This window comes from Alternaria novae-zelandiae (genome assembly GCF_023758075.1).
Source record: "Alternaria novae-zelandiae strain BMP 2774 chromosome Unknown scaffold_16, whole genome shotgun sequence".
In the NCBI taxonomy this organism is placed as follows: domain Eukaryota; kingdom Fungi; phylum Ascomycota; class Dothideomycetes; order Pleosporales; family Pleosporaceae; genus Alternaria; species Alternaria novae-zelandiae.
This window is the reverse complement of record NW_026056976.1, coordinates 879,377-905,547: the sequence shown is the minus strand read 5'-3', so window position 1 is coordinate 905,547 and position 26,171 is coordinate 879,377. Positions and strand designations below refer to the sequence as shown.

The following is a 26,171-nucleotide window of genomic DNA, read 5'->3' as shown; positions in this document are numbered from 1 at the left end:
GTATTGACGCTTCTGCGACACCTTCAGCCCGCGGCAAATTTGCTACTACTCCTTAACTTCTCCCCAAACTTCCATAGCATGAACGGCGCTGGGACACCCAAAGCCAAGGCAATAAAGCCCAGCACGCTATTTCCCCATCCAAAATCCAACTCGTCATACATGGCCGGTGCAAACAACGGAAATCCAAACCCAGCCAACGACCTGAGCACCGTCGCCGCCGCGATAGCACTCGCAGCGTAGCGTGTATAGCTGTCAACAAGATAAGTCTGTATACACTGAAACCCCACAATAACACCCGCGCAAAATATCGCAGCACCGATATTAGGCATGATCCAATGTACCTGCGCTTGGGCACTCCAACCATACCAAAAAAGGCCGATTGGAACGAGAAGAGACGCAGGGATCATGATTGGAATGCGAAATTCTGGTTTACCGATGCCGTTGTTGCGTTTCTTTAGGCGGCGGTAGAGGGCGTCATTGAGGGGTGCGGTGATCTGTGTGCCGAGGAAGAAGCCCATGCCCATGGAGATGAAGTTCAAAGAACCAATCCCTATAGTCATGCCATAGCGCGTGACCCATAAGCTGGGGAAGGTCGAGAGCATCAGATACATGATGCCATACAGGTAGGCCATGTAGCAAGCTAGAACTTGCACAATGGGCTGGGTGAGGAGCAGCTTGAACGGCCTTCTCATGGCGATTTTAATAGTTGTTGCAAGCGTTCGATCAGGATTATCGAACTCAGTGTGTAGTTCTTCGTTGCTTGTCTCTTTACGCAGTTTGTTTCGCTTCCACTCAAGGAGCTTTGGTGCGTATGTTTCTTGCAGAAAGAAGAACCCGAGACATTGCACTATTGCTGTGAAGATCGTGGTGGCGTAGAAACACCATCTCCAAGTCGTGTTTTGAGAGATGAAGCCACCGGCAATAGGCCCGATAGCCGGGCCCAGTAATGGAGCCAGTGAATAGATTGCTATGGCTCGGCCACGCTGCTCGGGAAGGAAACAATCGCTAAGAACGCCCTAGTAAGTCAATTAGCGTATTATTTTCCAACGGAATCTGTCAGGAAGAAAGTACATACACCACCAATAGCTAATGGTGCAGATCCGCCTAAACCACTGAAGAACCGGAATGCCATGAGCTGGCCAGATGTCTGAGCAAATCCACATCCCAAATTCCAAGCCAAGTAGAACAAGTTTGACAGCTGCAAGACGATGACTCGTCCATAGATCTCCGATAGTGGGCCTAGGAACAGCGGTCCAATTGCATACGCCAGAACGAAGATGGATAAGGTAAGCTGGGCTTCGACTTCATTTGTGATGCCGAATTCAGCACTGATGCTGCTCAGAGCTGGCGAGATCATGGACGAGGATATTGGCGAGACGAGGGTAAAAGAAGAGACAATGATAGTTGCTGCCCATTTCCGCTTCATGGACCCTACCAGCTGTTAGACCAAAACTTATCTGTGCTTAGTTGGGGAGACCAAACCTACAGTTCTTTGGATTATGTGGGTCGAACTCTGAATCCCATGTGACCTTATGCATGTTAGATGTTACAGTAGCAGTCAATGTCTGTCAGGTAGAATATACCAAATTTGGGTCTTTGACGGACCGCGTAGACTGTTGCTTTTCTAAACGTGATAGTGCCACCACATCACGCTCGTATGGAATACCACCCCGTATCTCCTCGTAAGTCGTATTTTCCTCTTGAGCGGTATCATCTTTTACTTCTTTCCCACCTTTGTCATCGCCGCTGTCGCCGCCGCCGTCGTTGTCACTGGACGAGTTCTCGTCTCGCCTTTCAGTCTCAGTCTTGTGCAATGAACTGGCGTCCTCGTCGACATGGGTTCCCTCGCCATCTTCATGGTGATAAACCGAATGATCGTCTGGGAATTGACTGGACAAGATACGGTGTAATGGTGCGTTGTCGAGTCGCCGTTGTCGGGATACTGATCGGCACGTGGATGATCTTTGAGCTCGTGGTCGTCTTGTGCTTTCCATGGTGACGTGAGACTGAGAAGAGGCGTGCACAAAGACTGGGTATGCTGTCAAATACGTGTAGCAGACTATGATTACTAGTGTAGGGCGTGAACTTCCATGTATATAAATATAACTCGTCTGTGTTTTTCAACGATAGAGAAGGTTGTGGTGAGGGAAACAGTGTCGCTATGCCGGCGTTCAAGCTTGGAAAGTGAATAGATACAGAACTTGCATGCGACGAACTTCGCGATTTTGATAGAGTCTGCACGCTCGGTTTTAAGCACGTGTAGGACGAATCTCCGTGGATCGCGTGCCCCACAACGTTGGTCCTTTGATTCAGATACTGTCGGTGCATCGGTAGACATTATTTCCCGAGCGCAGACTGAAAAGGAGTGGATACGGCTAGTCGTGCAGGGTTATCTGGGTGTGGCGTAGAAGCTTGGTAATATTGTAGAGGCCGGTGGTATGGGGTGACGTCAGGGGTTGCTGATTTCCGGCGCTACTGTCGCGTCGTGTAGTGTAGATATATATCCGATGTGGTAACTCCGACCTCGAGCCGAGACGAAGGAAAGTACACAAAAGTATGTACTGAGCTGTTGGTAAACAAAGCATCATCGTGGTAAATATATAGTAGTAAACCGGAGACTGAATTTTGTACGCATCTGATTCGATACATTTCATCCCGTGTTGTATATATGCACATATGGTGGGAGTACTCAATTCACCACTACCAAGGGACGCGGAGTCAATTTTGTGCCATGACTGAACAGGTTATCGGGGTCGTACTTGTGCTTAAGTTCCTCGAGTCGCTTCACGTTTGCGCCGAAGATCTCGTTCGCCTCAACATCGGCAGCTGCATAATTGCCGTACTGACCTACACCACCATCCTTTGACCGTTCCGAGGCAGTTTCTGAGGCTTTTTTGAGAAGGTTTCGTGAGAACGTACGAATTTTGTCGTCGAGTGAAGGATCGAACCTGTGCTCTCTTTAATATTAACTCCTCTGTGGTGCTGATTTGGCTTACCATTTCATCATCACAGCCACATTATAGTAATCGCCACGATTTGAGAAAGCCGTCTTGTCGTTGGAAATCTCCATGACCTTCTTATAAGGAACGGCTTCAAAAAGCATCATGCTTTCGTTCATTCGCTCATGCGACGCCACAAAAGCATTGAACTCAGCGTGAAGCTGCATAGCGAAGTTTGGGTCCATGGGGAGTCTGAAAGCGCCACCACCGAAAAGCTTACGTCCGTCAAAGCCGGCTCCTTGATTAAGAAGGCTATTGAGTTGAGGGTAGGGAATCATGGCGGTCATGTTCGCTATTGGGCCGAGTTCAAATAAGTCGGCGAAGAAGGCGTTTCCTTCTTCTTCGTTACCGTTGTGAAAGATCTGGCAAATTACAACCGAAGCATTCGCCGGTGGTGGGGCAGAGAAGCCCATGAGCATCGCTTGGTTGCCGTCGTTGGTAGTATGAAACTTATTTGCGAACTGAACGACCTGTGGTAGCTTATCCGGAAGGAAAACCAGCGGCCCCGCAAACACATGGCTCCTCTGTTGATAAGCCTGGAATGTGAATGCCGTCACTACTCCAAAATTCTGACCTGCGCCTCGCACAGCCCAGTATAGGTCGGGGTTTGAGGTGGCTGACGCGACAACTTGTTCACCAGAAGCGAGGACAATGTCAACGGACAATAGATTATCTGGAAGATGTCAGTAACGCAGACTTTATCAATACTCATTGATACTGGTTCATGCACATACCAATCGTTAAGCCGTACTTTCCTGTGAGATAACCATAGCCTCCTCCCAGAGTCAAGCCCCCCACGCCGGTATGGTTGACGGTGCCACCTACAGTTGCAAGACCAAACTTGGCAGCCTCAACGTCGACATCTTCCCAGATAGTCCCACCGTCTGCCTTGATTGTTTCGGCATCCACATCGACAATCACCTTGCGCATCTTGGAAAGATCGATGACGATGCCATCTCGGATAGACGCAGCTCCAGACGTGCTGTGGCCTCCCCCTACAGGAAGTGAGTCTTTCTCTCACATGTAACTTGGCTGTACTCTAATGTGCTTACCGCGGACTGTGAAGGGGATTCTGTGCTCGCGTATTTGAGCTAAAACCGCGGAGACGTCATGGGCGGACCGGACTAGGACTACAGCAGCCTTTGCTCGTATAAGTGCGTGAACATGATGCAGAAACATTTGTATAGAAAGACAGAACTAGGGGAACGTACAGCTCGTTTTATGCAGTGCTCACTCCACCTCTCGATGCTCTTTTCGTACTCTTCACCGTCGCCCGGAAGTAGGACTTCAGCAGTCGTGTTGTCGAGTAGCTTCTTCAGCGACGGATAGTCAAAGTCTCCAGACCCCAGGCCCATGTTCATAGTTTCGAAACAACTAAACGATGTTGTATAGTTGGATCTCTAGCGGGGCGCAGGCTGAGTAAACATGTCGGCACGCATCTGGATTGGGCAGGGCTTAGCGCGTGGACCCTGGATTCAAGATGCGGCGAACTTTGCCTCGAGCGGCCAGAATGCATTGCTCGACAAGATCAAGGTCGGCGTTCGATGATGCTGAAGACGAGAGGCTTACCGTCAGTATGTGCATCGTGCCGACTAAACATTGCCATTTCACGAGCGCGTAGCGCAAGATTACCCTCTCAGACACGGCACGCGCCGCCGCCGCTACGCTTGGTCGCCCCGGAGCCTACAACGCCACGAAGAGCCTTCTCTACAGCCTTTGGAAGACGGCAATTGCAGCAACATGCCTCACGGGATACTGAAGGCTTGCCTCCCTCGGCAGCCGACGCGGTTAGCCACGAAGTCAACGCGCGGAGAGCAAGGCAGCAGTTCGGCGATACGTTGCCGCGGGACCACTTGACCGACGACGAGTACACAATATACAAGAGGCTGTATGGCCCAGCCGTCTTTGCAGATGCTGCCGAAGAGGCGGAACGCGTTGACGGTGCAGTTGACGACGAGATTGTCGAGCAGGAGGGGCCTGACGGTTCCATCGTCTTGCTCAGGAAGGGGGTGGACGGCCAACTCGAAGAGATTGAAGTCGCGGAAGAGGTCGATGCCGAAGACGAGGCAGCTGCTGAGCCGGACCAAGAGACAATGACACCCGAAGAATGGGAAGCGCGCAGGGAGGAAGAGGCGCAGGCATACCACGACGACATCTACGAGCAGAGTCGACTGCAACAAGAGGAAGCAGAGGCCTGGGAGGACGTAGATGAAGTGCAAGAGGAAGACGGCTTTATGCGCGCACATCCATTGACCATCGAGGGCCGCTTCAAGCCATCGCCTTCGACCGTCTTTCTGCCCAAGAACTCGCTCGTCGACCCTACCGCGCTGCTCCTGACGCGCGCCAACCACAAACACCTCGCCGAGTCTGCGAACCGTATCTTTGGCGGTCGTGGTTTGCCTCACTCCGCCAGCACGACCCCTGCACGCTTGGGCCACGAGCAGAAACCAATTCCGCTCCACCCTTCGCAGTCAGATATGGGCAACATCGAGGCTGATGTTTACATGGCTTCTGTACAGCCAGGCACATACGCAAGTGTCATGAGCGCCATGGTTGAAGTCCGTCGCCGATTAGGGTCAGGATGGCTGCAACACATGCTGCAGGACAAAAAGGGTGGCACCATACTAGACGCTGGCTCTGGTGGTGTCGGCGTGCTCGCATGGCACGAGATGCTAGAGGCCGAATGGCAACGTATGCACGAGGACTCGGGAAACACGTCGCTTGGTGCTACCCCGTTGGGAAAGGCGACTGTCTTGACCGCATCTGATGCACTGCGCCACCGTGCAAGCAAGTTGCTGGACAACACAACATTTATCCCGCGACTGCCAGAGACTGTGACAGCGGCCGACGATGCAAACACGCAGCAACCGCGCAAGTTCTATGACGTCATCATTGCGCCACATACACTTTGGCCCATCCGACAAGACTATCTTCGCAGAGAGCAAGTCGAAAAATACTGGTCTCTTCTGAACCCCAAGGGTGGTGTTCTCATCCTCATTGAGAAAGGCCTACCACGAGGCTTTGAAGTTGTAGCCGCTGCCCGTTCGTACCTTCTAAACAAACACATATCTTCTCCCGGCTCAGACACTATCGAGACGCTACTCGAATCTCAGGTGTCAAAACCGGACGAAGAGACTAGATTCTCTGAGAAGGAGACGGGAATGATCGTTGCACCATGCACAAATCACAGCACGTGCCCGATGTATCAGTCTACAGGTGTGAGCCAAGGAAGGAAGGACTTTTGTTTCTTCAATCAGCGGTACATCCGCCCTCCATACCTTCAACGTATCTTGAATGCAAAAGACAAGAACCATGAGGATGTGCAGTTCAGCTACCTAGCCGTCCAGCGTGGACGCGACCAGCGCCTTCCACAATATGACATCCTCGGCAAGGGGTTCGTGCAAGGTGAAGCATCAACCGCCGCAGCTTTTGAAGGGCACGAATGGCGCCCATCATCAGACCCAGGAACCGAAGAGCCCGTCATGTCCTCATCTACCGACGTTAACCCACTCACCTTCCCGCGTCTTGTGCTCCCCGCACTTAAGCGCAGAGGCCATATCATCTTAGATGTGTGCACACCTGCTGGCACGCTAGAGCGCTGGACCGTCCCACGCTCCTTCAGCAAGCAAGCTTACCGCGACGCGCGAAAAGTCCGCTGGGGCGACCTCTGGGCCCTCGGCGCAAAGACGCGGATACCACGCAACGTACGTCTAGGCCGGCCAAACGACGAATTCGACAAAAAGGGCAGGAAAGTCAAGAAGGCGAAGCAAGTCACTATCGAAATAGGTGTTGGTGAGAAAGATGGAAGGACCGTCGAGGAAGGTCCCGCAAAGGTGCTTGGCAAGGGAGGGAGGTTGTTGGTTGGTGACCGCGATGGACGGTATACTGCGGATCGGAAAATTCGGGGTAGCAAGGGAAGGAAAGGGAGGAAGCAGAGGGTTGAGCACGATGCTTATGACTTGGATGACGTATGAATGGTGACTATAGGTATGAGTGGTGTATTGTACGATATGGCCGATTCCGCGGATTCAGAGAATTGCCGCTCAGTTCAAGTTCTCTTCCATTTCGCTTCCTGCGCGGCACAGTTCCGTTGCATTTCAACCTACCAAACGGCCAAATATCCCGATTCGCCAAGTCATGTTGATTGGTAAGTCTTCGCTTGGCACCGATTACGTCCTGTTTGTAACTCTTCATGCACGTTCCCGACGTCCTCCTTCTGGATTCGTCCTCTTGGCTTCTCACCTACTCAACGACTGGCAAAGAGCGAGAATGTATGAAAGCAAAGTCCGGGGTGATTGTGCTGACATACAGGTATGCAGCACAGATTATAAATGCAACGGGACTCTGGAAGCTGGCGGATGGATGGGAGGCTGCCTGATTGTCCGTCCCACTGCATATAAGTATCAACGGAGGGCACATGCATCTTCAATAGGACCACCAACCGCTTCTGTATCTTGGCCCCATTTGTCTCTTGTCTCATCGTACCGCCTCACGCACCTGGGCAGCATCAATCCAACATCATGTCCACCAAACCCGTCGCCCTCATTCTCGGCGCAGGCCCCAATGTAGGCTTAGCCATAAGCACCTCATTCACCATCCTGAACTACCGCGTTGCAACTGCCTCCCGATCCGGCACGAACAGCATCAACCCCGACACGGGCATCCTCACCCTGAAAGCCGATTTCACGGCGCCAACATCCATTCCCAACCTCTTCTCGCTCGTGCTAAAAGAGTACGGCACATCGCCCAACGTTGTGGTCTGGAACGCTGCCGCGCTGACGCCTCCCCCTGTGGAAGAGAGCGTGCTATCCATATCCCAGGAACAATTTGCCAAAGACCTGAATGTCAATACCGTGAGTCCGTATGTGGCAGCGCAGGAAGCGGTCAAGAGCTGGGAAAGCATGGGGGAGGAGCATGCAGGGGATAAGAAGACGTTTATCTACACTGGCAATACGCTGAATCAGACCATTGCGCCTGTCCCGCTGTTCTTGACACTGGGTGTGGGAAAGAGCGCGAGTGCGCATTGGGTTGGCATGGCAGATGCTTTGTACAAGGAGAAGGGGTATCGGTGAGTTGTTTTTTTCCCTCTACGCAACACTTCTCTTGCTGTCAACGTGTGGGTTGGACATGGGATGTTCTGCTAATATCGGGTTATAGGTTCTTCTATGCAGACCAACGACAGCATGGTAAGAAAATGACTGTACAAACCGCATATGAGAGATACACTAACTTCATAACTTTACATTTGCAGATGGTGCACCCATGCTAAACGGTGTAGATGGCCCTGCGCACGGCGCATTCTATGCGCAGTTGGTGCAGCAAGAAAGGGATGTACCGTGGTTAGCTACGTTTGTCAAGGACAAGGGCTATGTCAAGTTTTAGACGTGTCAGGATCGCGACTTTGCTTGAGAGGTGGAGCTATGGAAAGATTACATGCACGGGTCATTTCTATAGATGAATTTGATTAATGTCAGCATGGCCTATATACAGACGACCCGCTGCCGTCGACTACGACTGCTAGCCCAACGCAAACGCTCTCGTTATATGCCGTACAAAGTAAAATGGGTATATCCTCCTTCCGGCTTATGACACCAGTGCAAACGCTAAAAAGAAAAGTAGTGGTCCCTCTAAGCCGAGTGTAGGCTCGGTTGACGCCCAGTGATGCAGCAAGACATAAGAGAGTATGTGTAGATGTAATGTATGATGGATGCTCAGATCATCAAGCCGGCACCAATTGTGACGGCGCTCAGGCCTGTCTCGCGACTGTCCTCGCTCGTTCGTCGCTTTCCTAACGTCTTCAGTTGACGCGCGGTATCCATCTTTGTTTGCGACATGCCAGACGGCGATGGTGGGCCTGATGGGCCTGTAGCATCGCTGTTTGACTTGGAGCGCATAGGGCCTAGGTCTTCGCCGAAAGTGATTGACGTGATGGAATCATCACTGACACCACGAATAGGCGAGCTGGGTCTCTCTGATGAGGCAGCAGCGGATTCAGTTTTGTCTGCGGTGGCTGTTGGTGAGCTGTGGATCGTTGTAAGCCTTGCAGAGCGTTTGGACCTCGCGAAACCATGTACGTCGTAACGGGGTGGGTGCGGGGTATAGTCGACGAGCATGTGCGCCTTGACGCTAATGCGGAAGCGTTGGCCTTTTCCAAAGACTACGTCGCTGACACGTGGAGAAGAAGCAAGCAACACTGGAGCGCAACGGCGGCGGTAACGCAGGGTCTGCGCAGGGCAAGGTCGGATCGCGGGTGCCGATTTGGAATCTGACGATGAGTCACTCTCAGGACGCTCGTCATCACCTTGCTCGTAGTCGTGTGAAGAGATGGGTGCTAGCGATTCTCTCGCATGCCGCGTCGGGAAACGAACGTCTTCGGGGTCGAAGTCGTCGAATTCTAGGTCTGGCGCAGGTGCTGCGTGGCTGATGCCCGAGTCGCGGGTGCCAGCCAGATGTGGGTAAAGTTGGCGGATAATTTGCTCCTGTTGTGCAACGATGCGTCGGCCGGCTTCTAGACTTGTCAGACTCTCGAGGTTTTCTCCGAACTGCGCGTTGTCCAAAATGCGTTGACGCCTGCCCCTTCGAGGAAGACTTCTGTAGCGGGGCTCGCTGCGATCTTCTAGGGGTGCACTGATGTCGATGGCGGCGCAAAACAATTCCACCCAGTCGAGCATGCCTTGCTCGGTCGACGGACAGAGCAAGAACTGCTCAAACTCCAGGCGCAGGCGGATGGCATGTTCCCGTACAGGCTCGAAAAGCTGTGGATCCGTTTCGTACAGTTTAGGCCGAGCGACAGCGGGCACCAGGTGGGCGAAAGGAGACTTTGGTATCAGCAACGTCTTCTTGAAATCAGATGCCACGCCAACTTCAGCATGCTGCAAGGAATAGGTTCGCAACAAGCGACCTGGGCATGGCTCTTTGTTCTTGCTGAGGAGACGCGGGTACTTTATGCGGTGTATGCTCAACTGCGTGCCTCGAAGTATGGCGTAGACATCATGCCATTCTCGATGTCCCGAGACCTGGAATGGCGAGGATAGTTCCTGCTTGATGCCAACAAGTCCTTCCATCTCGACGGTGCAGGTGTAGGGCGGGGGTGACTGGATACTGCGCACCGCCTCTTTCTCTCTCCTTGTCCTTTCGTCTAGAACGCGACGGGTCTGAGGATCGGTTGCGCGAGCATACGAGGGCGGCGACCCGATGGGCAGTTGGGCGTGGGTGTGGTAGGTGTTGTGGTATCCATATGTTGACGTGGCCGGCGAAGGGTTTGTCGAGCGAGGCCGTGGTGCACGTGTTTGCGCCATGGCTTCAGTGGTCGAGTCTATGGAGCAGGGCGGTGCGTTGAAGAGTAGATGGCTGCAAGGCTGCAGGGCTCTTGGCCAAGGTCAGGGCACGACTTTAGTGTAGGTATCGGCGCTGTATTTGGAAGCGGCGTGTGGTGCCAAAGCAGCTCATGGACCTATCGAGGAGAAGGCGCCATGAACGGGTGGCTTGCGGTAGTGGTTTGACGATGGAATCCCCGGACTCGATGTGTCACAGTGATTTGTTCTCGTCAGGAAAAAGTAAGTCGAGCAAACGGACAAAGTCCAGCGTCGCTGTCGAGATGACGCCACAGGAGCTGCAGAAGCGAAAGAAGCGGTGGCAGGCGCGTTGGGTATATCTAAAAGCGACGACAGGGGTGGTCCTGCTGTGGAATGAAATGCGGACGGGGCGCGTCGTATGTGACCGAGGAAGATGCGACACAAGTCTGACGGAGAGATTGACAGCGCAGGGCAGTGCGAATGGAAGCTGGCGGAGAAGAGGAGCATCACTTGTTGCTATCAGCTGCCCTGCAGTTGTTGGTGCCATGCAAGGATAACTCGTCAAGGCCTGAAGACGTTCCAGATGCCGCTAACAGGACCTAGAAACAGGCCCACCCGCCCCTTTGAGCCAAGTCGAGTCCTGCACCTCTGCAAGCGATCCGTCGTCCGCCGCACTCCACTCCACCCTGCGTGCTTTTTGCCTCAGCTGGGAATCTCGCGCACCTCCCACCGAGCCTAGAATCACCACACCATCGCTTTTCTCGCTGCTCCCACACCACGCTGACAGTCTCGGCTCCACCACCATGACACGCCCCGTGCCCTGCTAACGCAAACCGCGCCACTTTAGCTGAGTCAGGCCTCGCCCTAGGTCGACGTTGTCTTGGCTTCGACACATGACGGCTTCTTGCCCTAGGCATGCGGAAGTCATCAGCTAATTGCAATCCCACGGCTCGGGTTCGCGGTACGCTGGCGCAGGCGGCACGCGTTCGCCGCTTGTCTTTGTCCTCCGTACCTCGGACACGCTCGCCTTGTGGCCTATACTGACCGACACACGCAGGTCGCACCCTCCTGTCCGAATCCAGATATCGCCAACACCTTCTCCCTGCTCGACTGTCTTCCTTTCTTCTTTGCCGCTCCTTTTCGAACACCATCTTTTTGTCTTTCCACGTCATCTTTCCGTCATTTTCGCGTCACCTGTGAGGCAATCCTGCTTGCGCCGCGCCAGACATTTCGATAAACAATTTCCGTGGTACGGTTTGCGTACGGTGAAGAGTCAGATGACTATCGCAATCTCACATTAGCCCTAGGACAATCATACATCGCACAGCGGATATCTGCAGTGCTGCACTCTATCCGGCATATTCGTGGCAACCGGCACCTTTGTCTCGACAGCTTCGTCTAGTACCCTGGTCTTGATTTGAAACCTATGATCCTCTCCATACCGTCATCATCCATCACCTTAAATTTCGCTGATGCCTCCGTGGCTGGTTACTCTATTCTTCAATAGCAGATCGAGAGCTACATTTGAGTAGGTCTGTCACCGAGGTAGTGCTCCAAAGAGCGCTGACTAGTATTTGGAGGCAAGTTAAGATGAACCCATTGTAAAACACAGCCACTCGTAAACCCTTCAGCCACGCATTCAGCCGCATCATAACGAAGGAAAGGAGTCAAGCAGAGCAGAAAAATGATTCGCCTCTGATTTGCTTCACGTAGGGTTTGGCGCAGATCTATCTTGAGTGTAGCATGGCGGTACCAAATTTCTACTTGATGTAGAGCATCGTGGACTGTACCCATCTACGCAGCGATCTTGATAACAGCCCGTCCAGCAAGCTTCCCTGCATTCATGTCTGCACAGAACCGATCAATATCCTCCAAACCACCATGAGTCAGAATCGGATGTACGAGTCCTCGCGAAGTAAAGTCGAGTGCCTACCCGCCCAGTTAGTAGCAGTCTCCCTACCTAGCTCGCGAGAATAACACTCACCTCCTCAACGTCCTTTAGCGTTCCTGTCACGCTTCCCACAACATTCAATCTCTTGAGGCACATCAGGATTGGACTAGCTCCCGCAATGATCGACGAATCTTTCGGTAGGCCTACACACACCATCGTGCCGTTGGGTCTCAGCAAGTTTGGCGCTTGTTCGTAGCCTGCTTTCGTTGCTGCGAAAACGATCACGCCATGAGCGCCATAAGTAGTAATCTTCATGATCTCGGAAGTGATGTCCGAGCATGTAGTGAAGTCGATAAACCTCTCGGCACCAAGAGAGAGGCAGAGATCGCGTTTGGCGTCGCCGCCGTCGATGGCAATAACGCGCATACCCATATGGCGAGCGTACTGAACACCAAAATGACCAAGGCCTGGGTGGTATCAGCATCATCTTATATGACGGTTTCAATTTCGTCGCTGCGAAAGACGGAAGAGGACACAAAAGCGCTATGCGCATACTCACCACCACCCGCTCCCGGAATGACAATCCACTGCCCGGGGAGTACTTTACTTCTCTTGCAAGCCACATACGCTGTAACACCACCACACATGATCGGGCCCGCCTCCTCATCTTTGACACCATCAGGCAATCTCGTCGCATATCTCGCATCCGTTAAGCAATACTCCTGGAACGTTCCCGCAACAGTAAATCCACTGTTCAGCTGCTTCGGGCAATGACATTCGTCTTGGCCATTAGTACAAAACTCGCATCGTCGGCATACAGACGCAATCCATTTGATACCAGCGCGATTACCAGGCTGCCAGAGATCCTGCACGTTTGCGCCAACGGCTACAACGATGCCAGCGCCCTCATGGCCTGCGATGCCTTTGGTACATTCGGCCATCTTGAAGTCCCACTCATCATGGAGCAGGGATTTGTCCGAGGCACAGAGGCCACTGTAGTTTATCTTGACGAGAATCTGGTCAGGAGCTGGTTCTGGGACAGGAATCTCCTTGATGGTAATCGTAGCGTTGTCGCCGGTGCCTTGTTTGATGGCCGCCTTTTGTGTTTTGGGGAGTTGCATAATGTTACTGTATTCGGGACGATGTGAAGAAAGGGAGTATGGCTGATTGAGGAACATTGAGTCACTCCGAATACACCTATATATGTATCAACACGGACACCCGGCACCCACTGTCCTATGTGCGGGGGTCCAACTTAACGGACCTTGTTCTTGGCCTTTGTACGGATAGTCGAAGGTTACTGATCGGGGTCGCAAAAGCATGAGCAGTCCGAATTCGGTACACAGATAATCCCTCTACCATTGTCAAGACGTTGCGTTCATAATCTACCGTGCATCGTCACCGAAGCCCTCGTGATCCTACAGCACTGCAACTCGGGAGACCAGATCGGATAAAGCACGTTCGTGTCAAGGTCTGCGGGGAGTATCCGCTGTGTATACGAACCGAGGATGAGGGGCACGCGAGACGGTGGACGTGCGGAGACGACTAACGATTAGCGTGCAAGGCGGGGTACAGACATGAGGTAGATTGGACATGAGCGAGCCGTTTGTGACAGAGTCGAAAGATTCGGGAAAACTAAGAGGAGAGAATTATTGGGTTGTTGTTGCTGCTCTCATGCTGCAATACTTGGTGTCTACGAGGGGTTGAACCTCAGCTCGGGACGCCCCATGGCGCATTATACTCATGCAGCCTTCTTTCAAGCCTATACCGAAATTTGTACGCCGACCAGTGCAGTTATCCTCTGAACCCAGAACGCCGTGCCAAATTCAATGCTCCCATTCTTCTTACCATGCCGTGATATCGTCGACCTCAGCCTCACCAAACGTGCTGCTTTTGGTGGCGACCATACCAGAATCGCTTGTTGCGGTCTCTACGTTTGGTGTTCTATTCATGATCTCTGGAAGCTCGGTCTTGAGGAAGCCTAGTAAGTGTTTGTTTACCTGCTCAAATTCCAGGAGGAAGGCGTCGTGACCATCTGGAGAATCGATCGTCTTAAGTGTAGCCTTGGGAATACAAGCGGCCAATTCCTTCTGTTCGGCAAATGTGAAGAGACCGTCCGACTGTATACCTAGTACCAGTGTAGGCTGTTCAATCAAGGAAAGCGCATAATGAAGGGCCGATACTGGATCTAGTGTGTCGGGCGTCTCGCCTTCAGGATAGCGGTAGCGGGATACATCATGCGTATCCAGCTTTCTTGTGATTGCGATGTAACAATTAGCGTCAAAACGCTTGATGAACTTGTCGGCCTGGTAACGGAGGTAGGACTGTGCTGAGAAGTAGTGCGGCGCAAGAGGCTTCGATGAGCGCGGGAATTGACTGTTGCTACTTGTCGAGCTTGACCTTTCGAGGTTCGGAGTGGCTGGGTCCGATGCATCATGGAACTCGAGGTCGGCATGTGCGGCTGCAGAACCGGGTATGGCGGTACTGCTGTTTGTCCGTGACATCAGACGCGGCGAGCCAGCGTTCTTGTGACCGTGGTTGTGTATCGCCCAGTGTTCATGGGAGGGATTGGACGGAGTGGTCGGTCGCGGTACAGTATTGATGCTCTGTTTCTTGGATAGGTCTGGTGTGTTGCGCCCAAATCTTGATTCGAACGAGTCGCGGCTTCTGTAAGTCAGTAAAGCAGACATGCGTGCGGCTCCAAGCCCGGTCGATGGAGGATCTTCATATGCGTAATAGCCGTCGTCGTATTTGGGGTCACTGTAGATACTTTGCCGTTGCGCTTCGCCCCAGCTGATGCCCCATGCGCTGTAGCGAGCGGAAGTGGCTATCGGGATGATGGTCTTGACGTAGTCTTTTCCGAAGTAGGCAAACTCGAGGACAAGCATACCGCCCATGGATCCTCCAATGACGGCAGCGACCTGCTTCACACCAAGATCATCCAAGAGGAGCTTGAAGACACTGTGCCTGTTAGCAGCTTCCAAGTACGAATTCCAGATTTCGCTCGACTAACTTGACATCGTCTCTTACAGTTGTCAGTGGAAACTCGGGTCCGTACGGACCCAGCGAGACGTCGCCATCTTTTGCTGTGACCGGGCTTGCGCTCCCGTAAGGACTGCCGAGACTGTTCATACAGACGACGAAGAAGCGCGATATATCAAAAGCCTTCCCAGGCCCACCTAGCAACGGTCCCCACCAGTCTCCCACGTCAGCACTTCCGGTGAGCGCATGGCATATCACCATGGCATTGTCTCCGCTGGGCGCGAGGGTACCGTAGGTCTTGTAGGCAACGCTGACATTGTGTAACACGACGCCGGATTCGAGCGTGACCCGGGGGATGACGGCAAAGGTCTGGTCGGGGATAAGTTTGGCGAACGGATTCTCGGGCTGCGACGACACCGTCCCTACCGCATGTCAGTTTGGATCATGCACCGCCAGAACGCGTCAAGAAAACCCGTCTGGATTCTTCAACATTCCGCATAGCAAATTGCAGCAACCAGCCGTTCTTGCTTTGCCTGTCCGAAATGCTTGCGACGGCAAGAAAAGTTCAAAATGCACCTACTGTACTTCGTCGATCCATTGGCAGATCCATAGGTATCCATAGTCGCGATGTCGTACGTGTAGTCGTAGGGAAGAGTGGAGCCTGCGTTGCAGGAAGTCTGGCGTATCGATCACATTGTGGGGAGTCATCACATTGGTGTCGAGTGCTGCTTGCAGACGCCCGCTAGACGAGGCTCGCCAAGACAATGACGTGCTTTTGGGATTTGCCTGGCCCGTATGATGCCCTCGATCTGTCAAACATCAACCATCACCCTTTGCCTAGATTGGTTTTTTGAAGTGTCTGCCCAAGCCTTGATACTCTTGACACTGCTTCCAAAGTTCCCCGCAATGCCCGAGACAAGACTCGAGGCTTCCCTCCGAGTGTTGCCTGTCCGCCATTGTCCAGGATTGTTTTCACCTACTTGGCGACATAATCACTGCTTTGTGCAAAATGGCGTTACCATACGATTTCTCCCATGAGGTTGTGCAACAACACGAAGACTGTCGCCAAACCCTCGAGTGCAATCAAGAGACAGAGTCACCGGCTGCCCGCAGGTGTTTCAAGTTAGATGATTGGACAACAACAGAAAGGTTGAGCTCTCCCGACTTTGATTGCGATGGTCATGGGCAAATTGCAGGTTGTTGTCTGGCTTTTATAGTACACAGAAATATATTGTTGGCCCAAATACGACTTGTCATCGTCGAATTAATGCATCAACCGACTGGCGCAAAGCGTACTCTGACCAGTCAACGGCTGCAAATGGAAACCAAGCTCAGCGTGCACTATATAGAATTCCTGCGACGGGAGCGAAATGGAGGCATCTAAAACAACAAGGACGGACGCAATCACGGCTATGTAGCACGCACCTCTCGCTAACGGACGCCACACGTGGCTTGCGCGTGACACTAGCTCTCTCTGCCCACCCAAACGCGTCCGCATCCAACATCAACCATTATTACTGACATGCGATGCGACGGGTAGTAGTAACAGGCTTAGGGCTTGTAACCCCTCTTGGACTAGGTGACGCGACGTTCACCTTGCTTTGATCCCATTTCTCCTAACGCGGATAGGTGTTCGACGAACCTGGAAGCGTCTGATCGATAGCCAGTGTGGCATCGTTTCCATCAAAGACAGAAGCCCTGAATTCGCGCTGCTACCGAGCCAAGTCGCTGGTCTGGTTCCTCAGGGTAGCAAAACCGATGGCAAATGGAATACAAAGGAGCATCTAAGCCACAGCGTATGTGCCGCCACCCAACGTTCTCGTCTTTGACAATGTTAATTTTATTACAGGATGAACGCCGTATGGCACGCTTCGCACAGTACGCCATGGTGGCGTCCGAGGAAGCTCTCAATGATGCGGGATGGTTTTCGAAGGAAGCGGCCGATCTTGAAGTCACGGTACAGAGGCTCAGCATCCGCCCAGCCTGCATCTTACTCACACCGAGATAGGGAGTGTACATGGGATCTGGTATCGGCAGTTTAGATGATGTGTATGATACCACAATTGCTTATGAGAAAGGCGTGGGTTGTCCCAGCTATCGATCGTAACTGTCAACTGATTGTGCTAGGGTTACCGAAAGGTGTCCCCGCTCTTTGTTCCACGACTGTTGATCAACCTAGCCGCAGGTCACATATCGATGCGTTATGGGTTCAAGGTGGCTATAACCTTCTGGCTATGTTTGTTGATGCTGAGCCATGATAGGGACCGAACCATGCGGCAACAACAGCATGTACGACCGGAGCACATAGCATCGGAGACGCGTCACGTTTGATTCAGTTCGGAGATGCAGATGTTATGATAGCCGGCGGAGCTGAATCATGCATTCATCCTCTCGCCATATCAGGCTTTGCTAGGGCTAGAAGCCTGGCTACTGAGTTCAATGAACGGCCCATGGAGTCCAGTCGACCATTCGACCGAGAACGGGATGGTTTTGTCATTGGAGAAGGAGCCGGAGTTGTGGTTCTCGAGGTACGCGATCGCTGTGTGCAAGGTTGCCGTACCTGTCGTATCTAATCAGGTGCAGGAACTCGAGCACGCAAGGAAGCGAGGTGCGAACATCTATGCTGAAGTCGCCGGCTACGGACTGTCCAGCGACGCACACCACATGACGGCACCTCGCGAAGATGGCCAAGGTCCACGTCTCGCAATGAAGCATGCACTACGACATGCCGGCCTCAAGCCAAGCGCTGTCGACTACGTGAACGCCCATGCGACGAGCACCCCACTAGGTGATGCTGCGGAGAACCGAGCCATCAAAGAGCTTCTGCTTGGCGAAGACGGAAAGGATAGAGCTTGTGAAATCAATGTGAGCAGTACAAAAGGTGCGGTCGGACATCTTCTGGGTGCTGCAGGGAGCGTGGAGACAATTTTCACGATTCTTGGGATGCATCACGTAAGTCAGATGTGGTTCTTGCCATAGCCTACATGTTGACGATGACCAGAACATCCTACCTCCGACTCTCAATCTTGAGAATCCAGGAGATCCGGCGGTTGACTTTAACTGCAACTACGTCGCCAATGCTGCTCAACAGCACAGAGTCAATGTGGCTCTCTCGAATAGCTTCGGTTTTGGTGGCACCAACGCATGTCTATGCTTCCGCAAAATTTGAGAGTCGACGATAGTTCACCATATATAATACGAGCTTCTGATTGTCAAAACTTGATGCCGAGGTTTTGTGGATTCGCGACCATTAGTACACCATGATGCTAATTACCCCGCCAGAGGGTCACGATAACAGCTGCTAGCCCCACTTGGCGTCATTTGCATCCCACGGTGCCACCCGTGGACGACAGGAGCCGCATCTGCGATACTTACCTTCCAAGCTTCACTATAGTTACCTCTTCAAACTTCCTTCACTTTCTATCAGGCTTCGAGCTCAAGTTGTCGCGCTCTTTGTTACGCGCGAGGGCGAACTCTGGTAGAATGGCAACCTCTCGCCCCTCATCTGTAGTGGGTAGCGATGCAGGGAGCAAATTATCATTCTTTCGCAATGCATCCAACAAAGCATCTGCATATCATGCGCAGACACCCTACCTCAGAAGGCTCCCATTCGCGGCAATTGCAATCATCATCACCCTCGTCGCTGTAAACCTCCTTGTTTGGGCGGCAGTTGGTATAGTCTTAGTAAGTAAAGAAGGTGAATCCAAATGGCGTTGATCGCATATGCTAAACGTCGGCAGCACTGGCATACGCCACTGATCTCGACAGCAATCCTCTCATACACTCTGGGCTTGCGCCATGCCCTGGATGCAGATCATATTTCGGCGATCGATCTCATGACTCGCCGTCTGGTTGCTGCAGGCCAGCGGCCAGTGACGGTTGGAATGTTCTTCAGTCTCGGACATTCTACCATCGTCATCATCACGTCGCTCATCGTTGCAGGAACTGCAGCGGCTGTGTCAGACAAGTTTGACAATTTCGAGCGTGTCGGTGGCATCATTGGCACTTCAGTCTCTGCTGCTTTCTTGTTGCTCCTTGGTCTTATGAACATCTACATTCTGTACAAGCTCATAGTACAGATGCGAAAGATGGTTTCGAGCGACCCTGGTAGTGAGCACGAACAGTTCAAGATACAGGGCGGCGGTTGCCTCTTCCCGATATTGCAGAAGCTCTTCAAGTTGGTCGACCGACCCTGGAAGATGTATCCTCTGGGTGTACTTTTCGGGCTAGGTTTCGACACTTCTTCCGAGATCGCTGTCCTAGGAATAAGTTCGATTCAAGCCACGAAGGGGACATCAATTTGGCTGATCTTGATCTTTCCACTGCTCTTCACAGCAGGCATGTGCCTTCTCGATACCACCGATGGTGCGCTGATGATGAGTCTGTACACAAGCACGCAACTTGCGCGCGACCCGATCGCCATTTGCTACTACAGTATTGTGCTAACAGTCATTACCGTGGTTGTCGCGACCATCATCGGGACAGTGCAGTTCCTCAATCTGGTGCTCAACGTTGCCGAGCCGCATGGCAAGTTTTGGGAAGGCGTCGAAAAGCTGGGCGATGCTTGGGATATAGTTGGTGAGTTGATTGATCGCACTAAAAGAATTCGACACTAACAGGATGCAGGCGGAGCTATATGCGGTACATTCATCGTTTTCGGTGGTCTCAGTGTTCTGCTGTACAAGCCTTGGAGACGTCGCATCGATAGGAAAAGAGTCAACAATGCGCACTTTGAGCCATTACCCCAGGAAAATGATGTGCCCGGCTCCGACGAAGAGCACAACCGAGGGATCGTCCCATCGAGTACGTAACAGGCAAAAGCGGTGGAGGTGAACATCGAGCCAGTAGAAGCCATAGGCGCTGGTCCTGCACGTTGTTGAAAACTTTGTGTCAACAGCACCAGACGTCGACCCTTCAATTTAATATTACCTGACAACCTGCCTATATCCTTTACCTCTTCCGATCCCGAGACCATTTTCCGTCAAACTGCGGACTCATACATGTCAAGTCGAGCATTCTCCCTGCGGAATCTTTCGAATACGCTATGACGTCCTGAAGAGCACACGAGACCGCTGCAGAGATCTGTTGGAGCTGGCCGTTCGAAGTGATGGTGTATGAGTAGTCTGTCAGAGTCATATGCATCGATTGAAAAAGGCAAATCGTGTATATCTGAGGAGGTGCGATCTTTTGGACCGAAAGTCGGGTTCGTGTACGGTAGAAGCAGACTGTATATGGGTGATGACATGGGCGGGCGTTGAAATGAGCGGCAAATGCCGAACCTGTGTGTCTATGATGAAAAGGCGTGTTTGGTGACCTGCAACTTGATTGGGTCTGAGTGATTGTGGATGATGGCGCTGCTGGATTGGGACCGAAGGAATGCCGCAGGAGGCTGTCCATGCTTTACAATAAGAGGGAAAGACATTAAAGAACTCTTTGTTACGCACTCAAACCACTGTCTCTTATGATGAATCACCATGATGGGCACAGAGACGAGTTGCGCATTAGAGACAACACATGTTTGTCTTTCTACTACCGCTCACGGCGTAACTTCAGCTCTTCAAGATTGTACACAACCATGAGAACCTTGGTGCCAACTCCACCTTTTATTAGCTTGGAGTCAAGCTTGCGCGGCTTTCAAACCTCCCACTCTGCGATCTTCAGGACAGCTTCTTGAGTGCCAAACACACGCAATGTATTGCCAAACTCGTTCCAAAACTTTGAATCAAAGGCTGGGATGAGCTCCATTGGCTGTCGCTTAACCTGCTCCAACGGCACCCATCCCGTCTTATCTTGGACGTAGACGTCATTTTCCCATGACCCGGCGACGTCTTGAACCTGTTCGTCCCATTTTGCAAGTTCACTATCTTCAGGAAGCTTAACCTCTCCGTCATCTTCAGTCGAGGAAGATTCGGCGTCAGGGCTCAGAGCTTTGAGCGTGTCGAATAGGTTCTTAGTTTCGAATCGTTGTTGTCTTGCCTCCTTTTTCCTAGCCTTGGCCCTTTGTTTCTTTGTTTTCTTGGGTTGAGGCTGCTCCACTGGGGGCAGGGGAACGGGCAGGTCGACCTTCTCGCGTCCATCTTTTAGAAAATCCTGAACATCTTCCGCCAACACTCCTTTCGCTTTGTCACTGGGACGGTTGGGCAATGGCGCCGGAACCTGTTCTCCTCGCTCCGCACCAAGCTTGGCGGCGAGCCTGATCATGATGGTGGCAGTAAGGAGGCTGTCATAGCCTGCTTCGTGGAAGGCCTCGGTCTCTTGGTACTTCGGATGGTCGGCATGCATGACGATGTGGGGCAACGGCTGCAGACTTGAATTCTCAGCAATATCCTGTAGTGTAGGGGAGGCGTTGAGGTCGCCTTCAGCATGAGTCGCTAGATATTTAGTGTCGATGATGTTGGGGAACAGCTCATGGATGGCATCCTGGAAGCCTTGCAACGTATCCTGTACGGAGTTAGCGCGTCGTCCAAATGAGGAGATGTTGCACGTGCAGGCAGTTGGCCGACAAAAGTACGATAAAAGTAGACAATGTCAGTGAACATGTTGTGGCCGACTAGCACGGGCTGCTTGATCTTGAGTCTTTCTATGGCTCTGTCGTAGCGATCTCTTATATCATATGCGTCGGCAGCGACAATCGTGCCAGTAGTGCGTGCGACATAGAGTGGATCCGCGCGATTGATGTCGCCGCCCTTGACTAAAGCCTCAAAGATCCAGCGGAAGCCGGTTTGTCGGACAATGGATTCTTTGACGCGGTTCTTGATCCTGCGCATGTTGTCGGCCTCACGCACAGGGTCTAGATGAAGGATACGAATACACTCTCCGCGTCCTATGGACACCAACTCTGGGAACTCTGCGCGCACGAGCTGATGCACGAGACGCTTCTCGAATCGCGTGATGACGGGTATTACGGGCGGAGTGGAAAGCCCTGTATGAGTTGTAATGTCCAAGGACGACGAAGTGCTAGATTTCCATTTCTCAATGGCTTGCCTCACCCTGCGCATAAAGTCGAGCGACTCGACATCTGCCGAGTTAAGTTGCAGATCGGGTATGGGATTCTTGTTCTCGAGTCGATCCCAGGCCATGCGCTTTGCTCGCTCTGCTTCCTCGCGGGATAAGTACTGTACGCCTGTGGCAAATGGAGCCCCCAGGTCGAAACCATTGTTGAGGAGGAAGGTACACGCGCCGCTCTGAAACTTGATCTCACGCTCAAAGTCGATGCGCTCGTCAAAAAGCGGGCTGATGTTGATGTTGTAAGGCCTCAAGACATAGGTATTGGCAAGGTAGTCGAAGCGCGCGCAAGTGATACCTATCTGTAGGATCTGATAGCGGTCGGCACCCATTTTGGTCTCGGCATAGCGCTCCTCCATGGTGAAGCGCGCCGGGCCATGTGCAGGTTTGTCTTGGATGCGCGATGGAATGCCGGACAGTTCGAGATCAAAAGACACAAAGTCGGCCTCGGATATGTGGATGAAGATGGCCAGCAAGTGGTGCGGGAAGGTAGCTGCGTCGACGTCCATGTTGGCGAGACGCGTAAAGATAAGCAAGGCGCACTTCCAAACGTCGTTGGCAATCGGAGGAAATGGGGCAGGCGCTGTGTAGAGCTACGTTGGCTGGGTGCGGAGGTCTCTCTGGTCAGTGTTGTTGAAGTTAGCAGCGATGGATCAAGCGACAAAGCCCGTGTCTAGCTCCTGACTCTGAGCTTGACGCAAGCAAGCGGGTGTCAAGCACCTTGACAACGTCTACAGACTGATGCAAACGCAGATAGCTCGGGGTCTCGGAGGCAGGTGACGCGCCAAGGCGGTTCGGGTGAGGTGAGGTCAGCCGAGGTTCGAAATGTTGACACCGGGCGCTCCGTCACCCACCGCTATGCGCTCGTGAAGCTCAGAGGACATCGAAACATGGCGACGCTCTACGACGACGTCAGCGGGTCGCGCTACCTCTCATCATCCATCTCGTCGCTCTCGACGTCACGGCAACAGTCGTCGCAGATCGCCAAAGCCTACCGACAGGCTGCCCAGCTGTTCCTGACGCGACGACTCCCCGAGGCGCTGTCGACTATCGAGCCCATCATCAGCCCGCCGCCAATCGACGCGGCCGACGTCGTGGGCCACGCGCCCGTCGCGACGGCGTCGCGCGGCACCCGGGTCAAGGTGTGGAGCTTCTACCTCACCTTCCTCAACGCCGTGGTCGAGCTGGGCGCCGAAGAGGGCAAGCACGCCTTTGGCAGCACGCGATGGAAGCAATTGGTCTCGCAGTGTCGCGACGGCAGCATCTGGGACCACGTGGTCCGCGACGGCTATGCGGGGGTCGAGGGCGACGTGGACGCCGACGTTGTCGTCAACCTGTAAGCAATCCCCTGACCTGGTGAGCGACTGCGTATTGATGCTACATAGAGCCACCCTCCTCCTTACCCATGCGCCCTCGCAGCGGCTCAATCAGCAGAAGCTCGAGACGTACCTCTCCGCCACCGCCAACCCAGCCCTCGACGTGTCCTCGCACATGTCTTCTCCGGCATACCTCGACAAACGGCCAGGCCATCGTAGGCAACACACCGGCACCGACACCCCACGCGACCTGGAAAAGCGCATCAAACTCCTCGAGCTCTACACCCTGCACGTCCTGCCACGGAACGACGAATGGGACTATGCCCGCGACTTCATCGACATGTCCGAGGTGCTGGACCAAGAGCGCAAGGAAGCCTTCCTGCTAGCACTGCACTCTCTCAAGGAAGAAAAGGAAGACACGCAAGCCCGCGAAGAGAAGCTACGCCAGCAACAACAAGAGCAAATGGAGGAGCGCCGCAGAGAAACCGAGGCCAAGCGCCTCGAGCAGTCGCGCGCACAAGACGAACGCCGCATACGCGAGGAACAAAACAGACGCCAACCCCGCGGCTCAGACGAGCCACAACCCACGCCATCGCAGTCTTCCCGCACCTCCCGAACGCCCGCCAAGAAACCAACCACACCACCACCCGGCCTCTACAACCGCGCGTCTACCATGTTCGCAAACATACACACCATGATTTCGGATACGGCCCATCACATGACTTCCAATCCCATGGCTTTCTTCCGTACTTTACTTTTCTTATTGGCGTTTGGCTTGGCGTTTGGCAGGCGCCATCTTAGAGAGAGGATACTACGCATCATACGGAGTGCGTGGGACAAGGTGAGACGTACCGTAGGAATGGGCGTCAAGGTTTCCTACATCTAACCTGTCTGCCATATGTGGGTCCGGTTCTTATGGTTATATATTCTTCTTTCTAAACATTACTACCGTCGGTCATGCTAACCTCTTGCAATATCATCATGCTCTTCGTCTTCGTCCTTAGTGTCGGTCCTGTCATATCACATACGCTAGCCTTCATTGTAGCCTTGGCCTGTACCTGGCTGATGCCATTGCGCGCGTCTTCCCACATTCCAGACATTAGCCGTTACAGCTGAGGTGAAGATAGGATCAATGCAGGAAATAGACTAGATTATTCGGATAAACATGCTTTGTACTTGTGACAAAGAGAACTTCGGATGGTAATGCGAGGGGACGAGGTCCACCGTTTTACCAACGCCATGAGATTGAGCACATCCTTCTGGCTATATTCAGCTCTTGGGACATCGCTATACGATAGCTCATCTCGCAATCAGAGTTGTTCAAAAAGACTTCCCATCCTTTGCATATGACTACGTTCGTACTGGAACGCAACCAAATCTATGCGCTTACTGGACCTTGTGTCTGGAACCCAGTGTCTTCCTTCTTTGCTTGATCATGTAGGTGTACATGGTGTAGGAACCTAATAAGATGTGAATTTCGAGTATAAACAAGCCGCCATAAAAGAATCATTACCTGGAATGTACAGCATCAAGCAGAAGTAGAAGACGAGCGGTATGACTGGGCTGACCTTCGCTCCAGGAGCAATAGACCGGTACAGTAACCACCACTCAGCCCCGATACCGACCGGATAGAGTGGGTAGAACATGGTATACCTGGGACAGTCAGCTACCTAGGTAGGACCAAGTAGCGGATGAGGTGGCTTGAGAACATACCGGAGCCACACCAGTCCTCTCGGGGCTTTCCCGTGCATGTTGAGCGCAAGATACAGGTATCGGATGGTGTCTGCGACCGACCAAGCAAGGAGCAAGGCAAGATAAGCATGCGAAGTTGCCGTGCTTTGCGGAAAGCTGTACCACACCATCCAAACCTGTATGACGCGTGTAACAACTTGAAGTGCGGTTGTGCTGACTGGAGATTTGATGACACCTGGTATCGTTCTCAATGAGATGCACAAGAAGAGGTAGGAATGATGAACATACCAAACGCCGCATGTAAGACTTCTATCAACGAAGCGGTCTGTATCCATCGCGCATATGGCTCTGTTGCATCAAAGAGCTCGAATTTGCTATTTCGAGCATTAGACACGGCTCGAACGAAGACCGATGCCCATAGCGATGCGAAGAGGACGTTGTATGCAGTAAGGTAAATCGTGCGAGGTTGCCATGTCACTGCTGGCGTAGTAAGCTCCATACGTTGGTTAGCCATTCTCGCTCCTGCCGCTCAGGATTTAGTTGGTGACACTTCGAGGCATGAGTGAACACATTGCGCAAGCAGAAATTGTCGTCGTGGTTTCCATCGGCCACCAAGTCAAATGTAGGCGATGAGCCGAGGCTAACTCGGTGTAACTCCGCTACTGAAGAGCACTCGTAACCTCTCGTTTCGAACTTTGAAACACTCTGTGTAAGGATATCTATGATTTTAGCTTCTAGCTTCCGCTTTTCTTCCTCCAATTCTTAGGCGCAAGCGCGAACTTCAGGTGCCGTCTGCTGCATTGGCTAGGGTCGGTTGGGCACTGGCCAATCGGAAACACGTAATGACTGATTGCAGGCTGCCACTGGGAACTGCTCACCATCAAACAGAAAGCGTATCAAGCAGCACCTATACCAAAATGTGTACTACGACCACAAAGAGCAAGGCGTGCACAAGCTCGCATCGCATGCCAGTTTCTTACTTCAAATCCTT

The 26,171-nt window shown here is 52.6% G+C and overlaps 7 protein-coding genes across 7 annotated transcripts; 2 read left to right on the top strand and 5 right to left on the bottom strand.

Annotated features, from left to right (window-relative positions):
- Positions 1-8,710: 8,710 nt before the first annotated feature.
- On the bottom strand, positions 8,711-10,063 carry J4E88_007790 (uncharacterized protein; the record flags this gene model as incomplete). The annotated part of the gene is made up of 1 exon (XM_049401405.1): positions 8,711-10,063. The coding sequence occupies one exon, from the start codon at positions 10,061-10,063 to the stop codon at positions 8,711-8,713; it is 1,353 nt and encodes a 450-aa protein (XP_049253089.1).
- A 2,025-nt stretch (positions 10,064-12,088) lies between these two features.
- Positions 12,089-12,617, bottom strand: J4E88_007789 (uncharacterized protein; the record flags this gene model as incomplete). Its single annotated transcript, XM_049401404.1, has 2 exons — positions 12,089-12,223; positions 12,279-12,617. The coding sequence occupies 2 exons, from the start codon at positions 12,615-12,617 to the stop codon at positions 12,089-12,091; spliced, it is 474 nt and encodes a 157-aa protein (XP_049253088.1).
- A 1,412-nt stretch (positions 12,618-14,029) lies between these two features.
- On the bottom strand, positions 14,030-17,054 carry J4E88_007788 (uncharacterized protein; the record flags this gene model as incomplete). The annotated part of the gene is made up of 3 exons (XM_049401403.1): positions 14,030-15,146; positions 15,199-15,589; positions 17,045-17,054. 3 exons carry the CDS (start codon positions 17,052-17,054, stop codon positions 14,030-14,032), a joined length of 1,518 nt encoding a protein of 505 aa, XP_049253087.1.
- Positions 17,055-17,606: 552 nt separating this feature from the next.
- Positions 17,607-19,978, top strand: J4E88_007787 (uncharacterized protein; the record flags this gene model as incomplete). Its single annotated transcript, XM_049401402.1, has 3 exons — positions 17,607-18,119; positions 18,908-19,745; positions 19,794-19,978. The coding sequence occupies 3 exons, from the start codon at positions 17,607-17,609 to the stop codon at positions 19,976-19,978; spliced, it is 1,536 nt and encodes a 511-aa protein (XP_049253086.1).
- Positions 19,979-20,801: 823 nt separating this feature from the next.
- Positions 20,802-22,681, bottom strand: J4E88_007786 (uncharacterized protein; the record flags this gene model as incomplete). Its single annotated transcript, XM_049401401.1, has 2 exons — positions 20,802-21,608; positions 21,692-22,681. 2 exons carry the CDS (start codon positions 22,679-22,681, stop codon positions 20,802-20,804), a joined length of 1,797 nt encoding a protein of 598 aa, XP_049253085.1.
- A 381-nt stretch (positions 22,682-23,062) lies between these two features.
- On the top strand, positions 23,063-24,374 carry J4E88_007785 (uncharacterized protein; the record flags this gene model as incomplete). Its single annotated transcript, XM_049401400.1, has 2 exons — positions 23,063-23,508; positions 23,558-24,374. 2 exons carry the CDS (start codon positions 23,063-23,065, stop codon positions 24,372-24,374), a joined length of 1,263 nt encoding a protein of 420 aa, XP_049253084.1.
- Positions 24,375-24,874: 500 nt separating this feature from the next.
- Positions 24,875-25,134, bottom strand: J4E88_007784 (uncharacterized protein; the record flags this gene model as incomplete). The annotated part of the gene is made up of 2 exons (XM_049401399.1): positions 24,875-24,948; positions 25,002-25,134. 2 exons carry the CDS (start codon positions 25,132-25,134, stop codon positions 24,875-24,877), a joined length of 207 nt encoding a protein of 68 aa, XP_049253083.1.
- Positions 25,135-26,171: the final 1,037 nt, after the last annotated feature.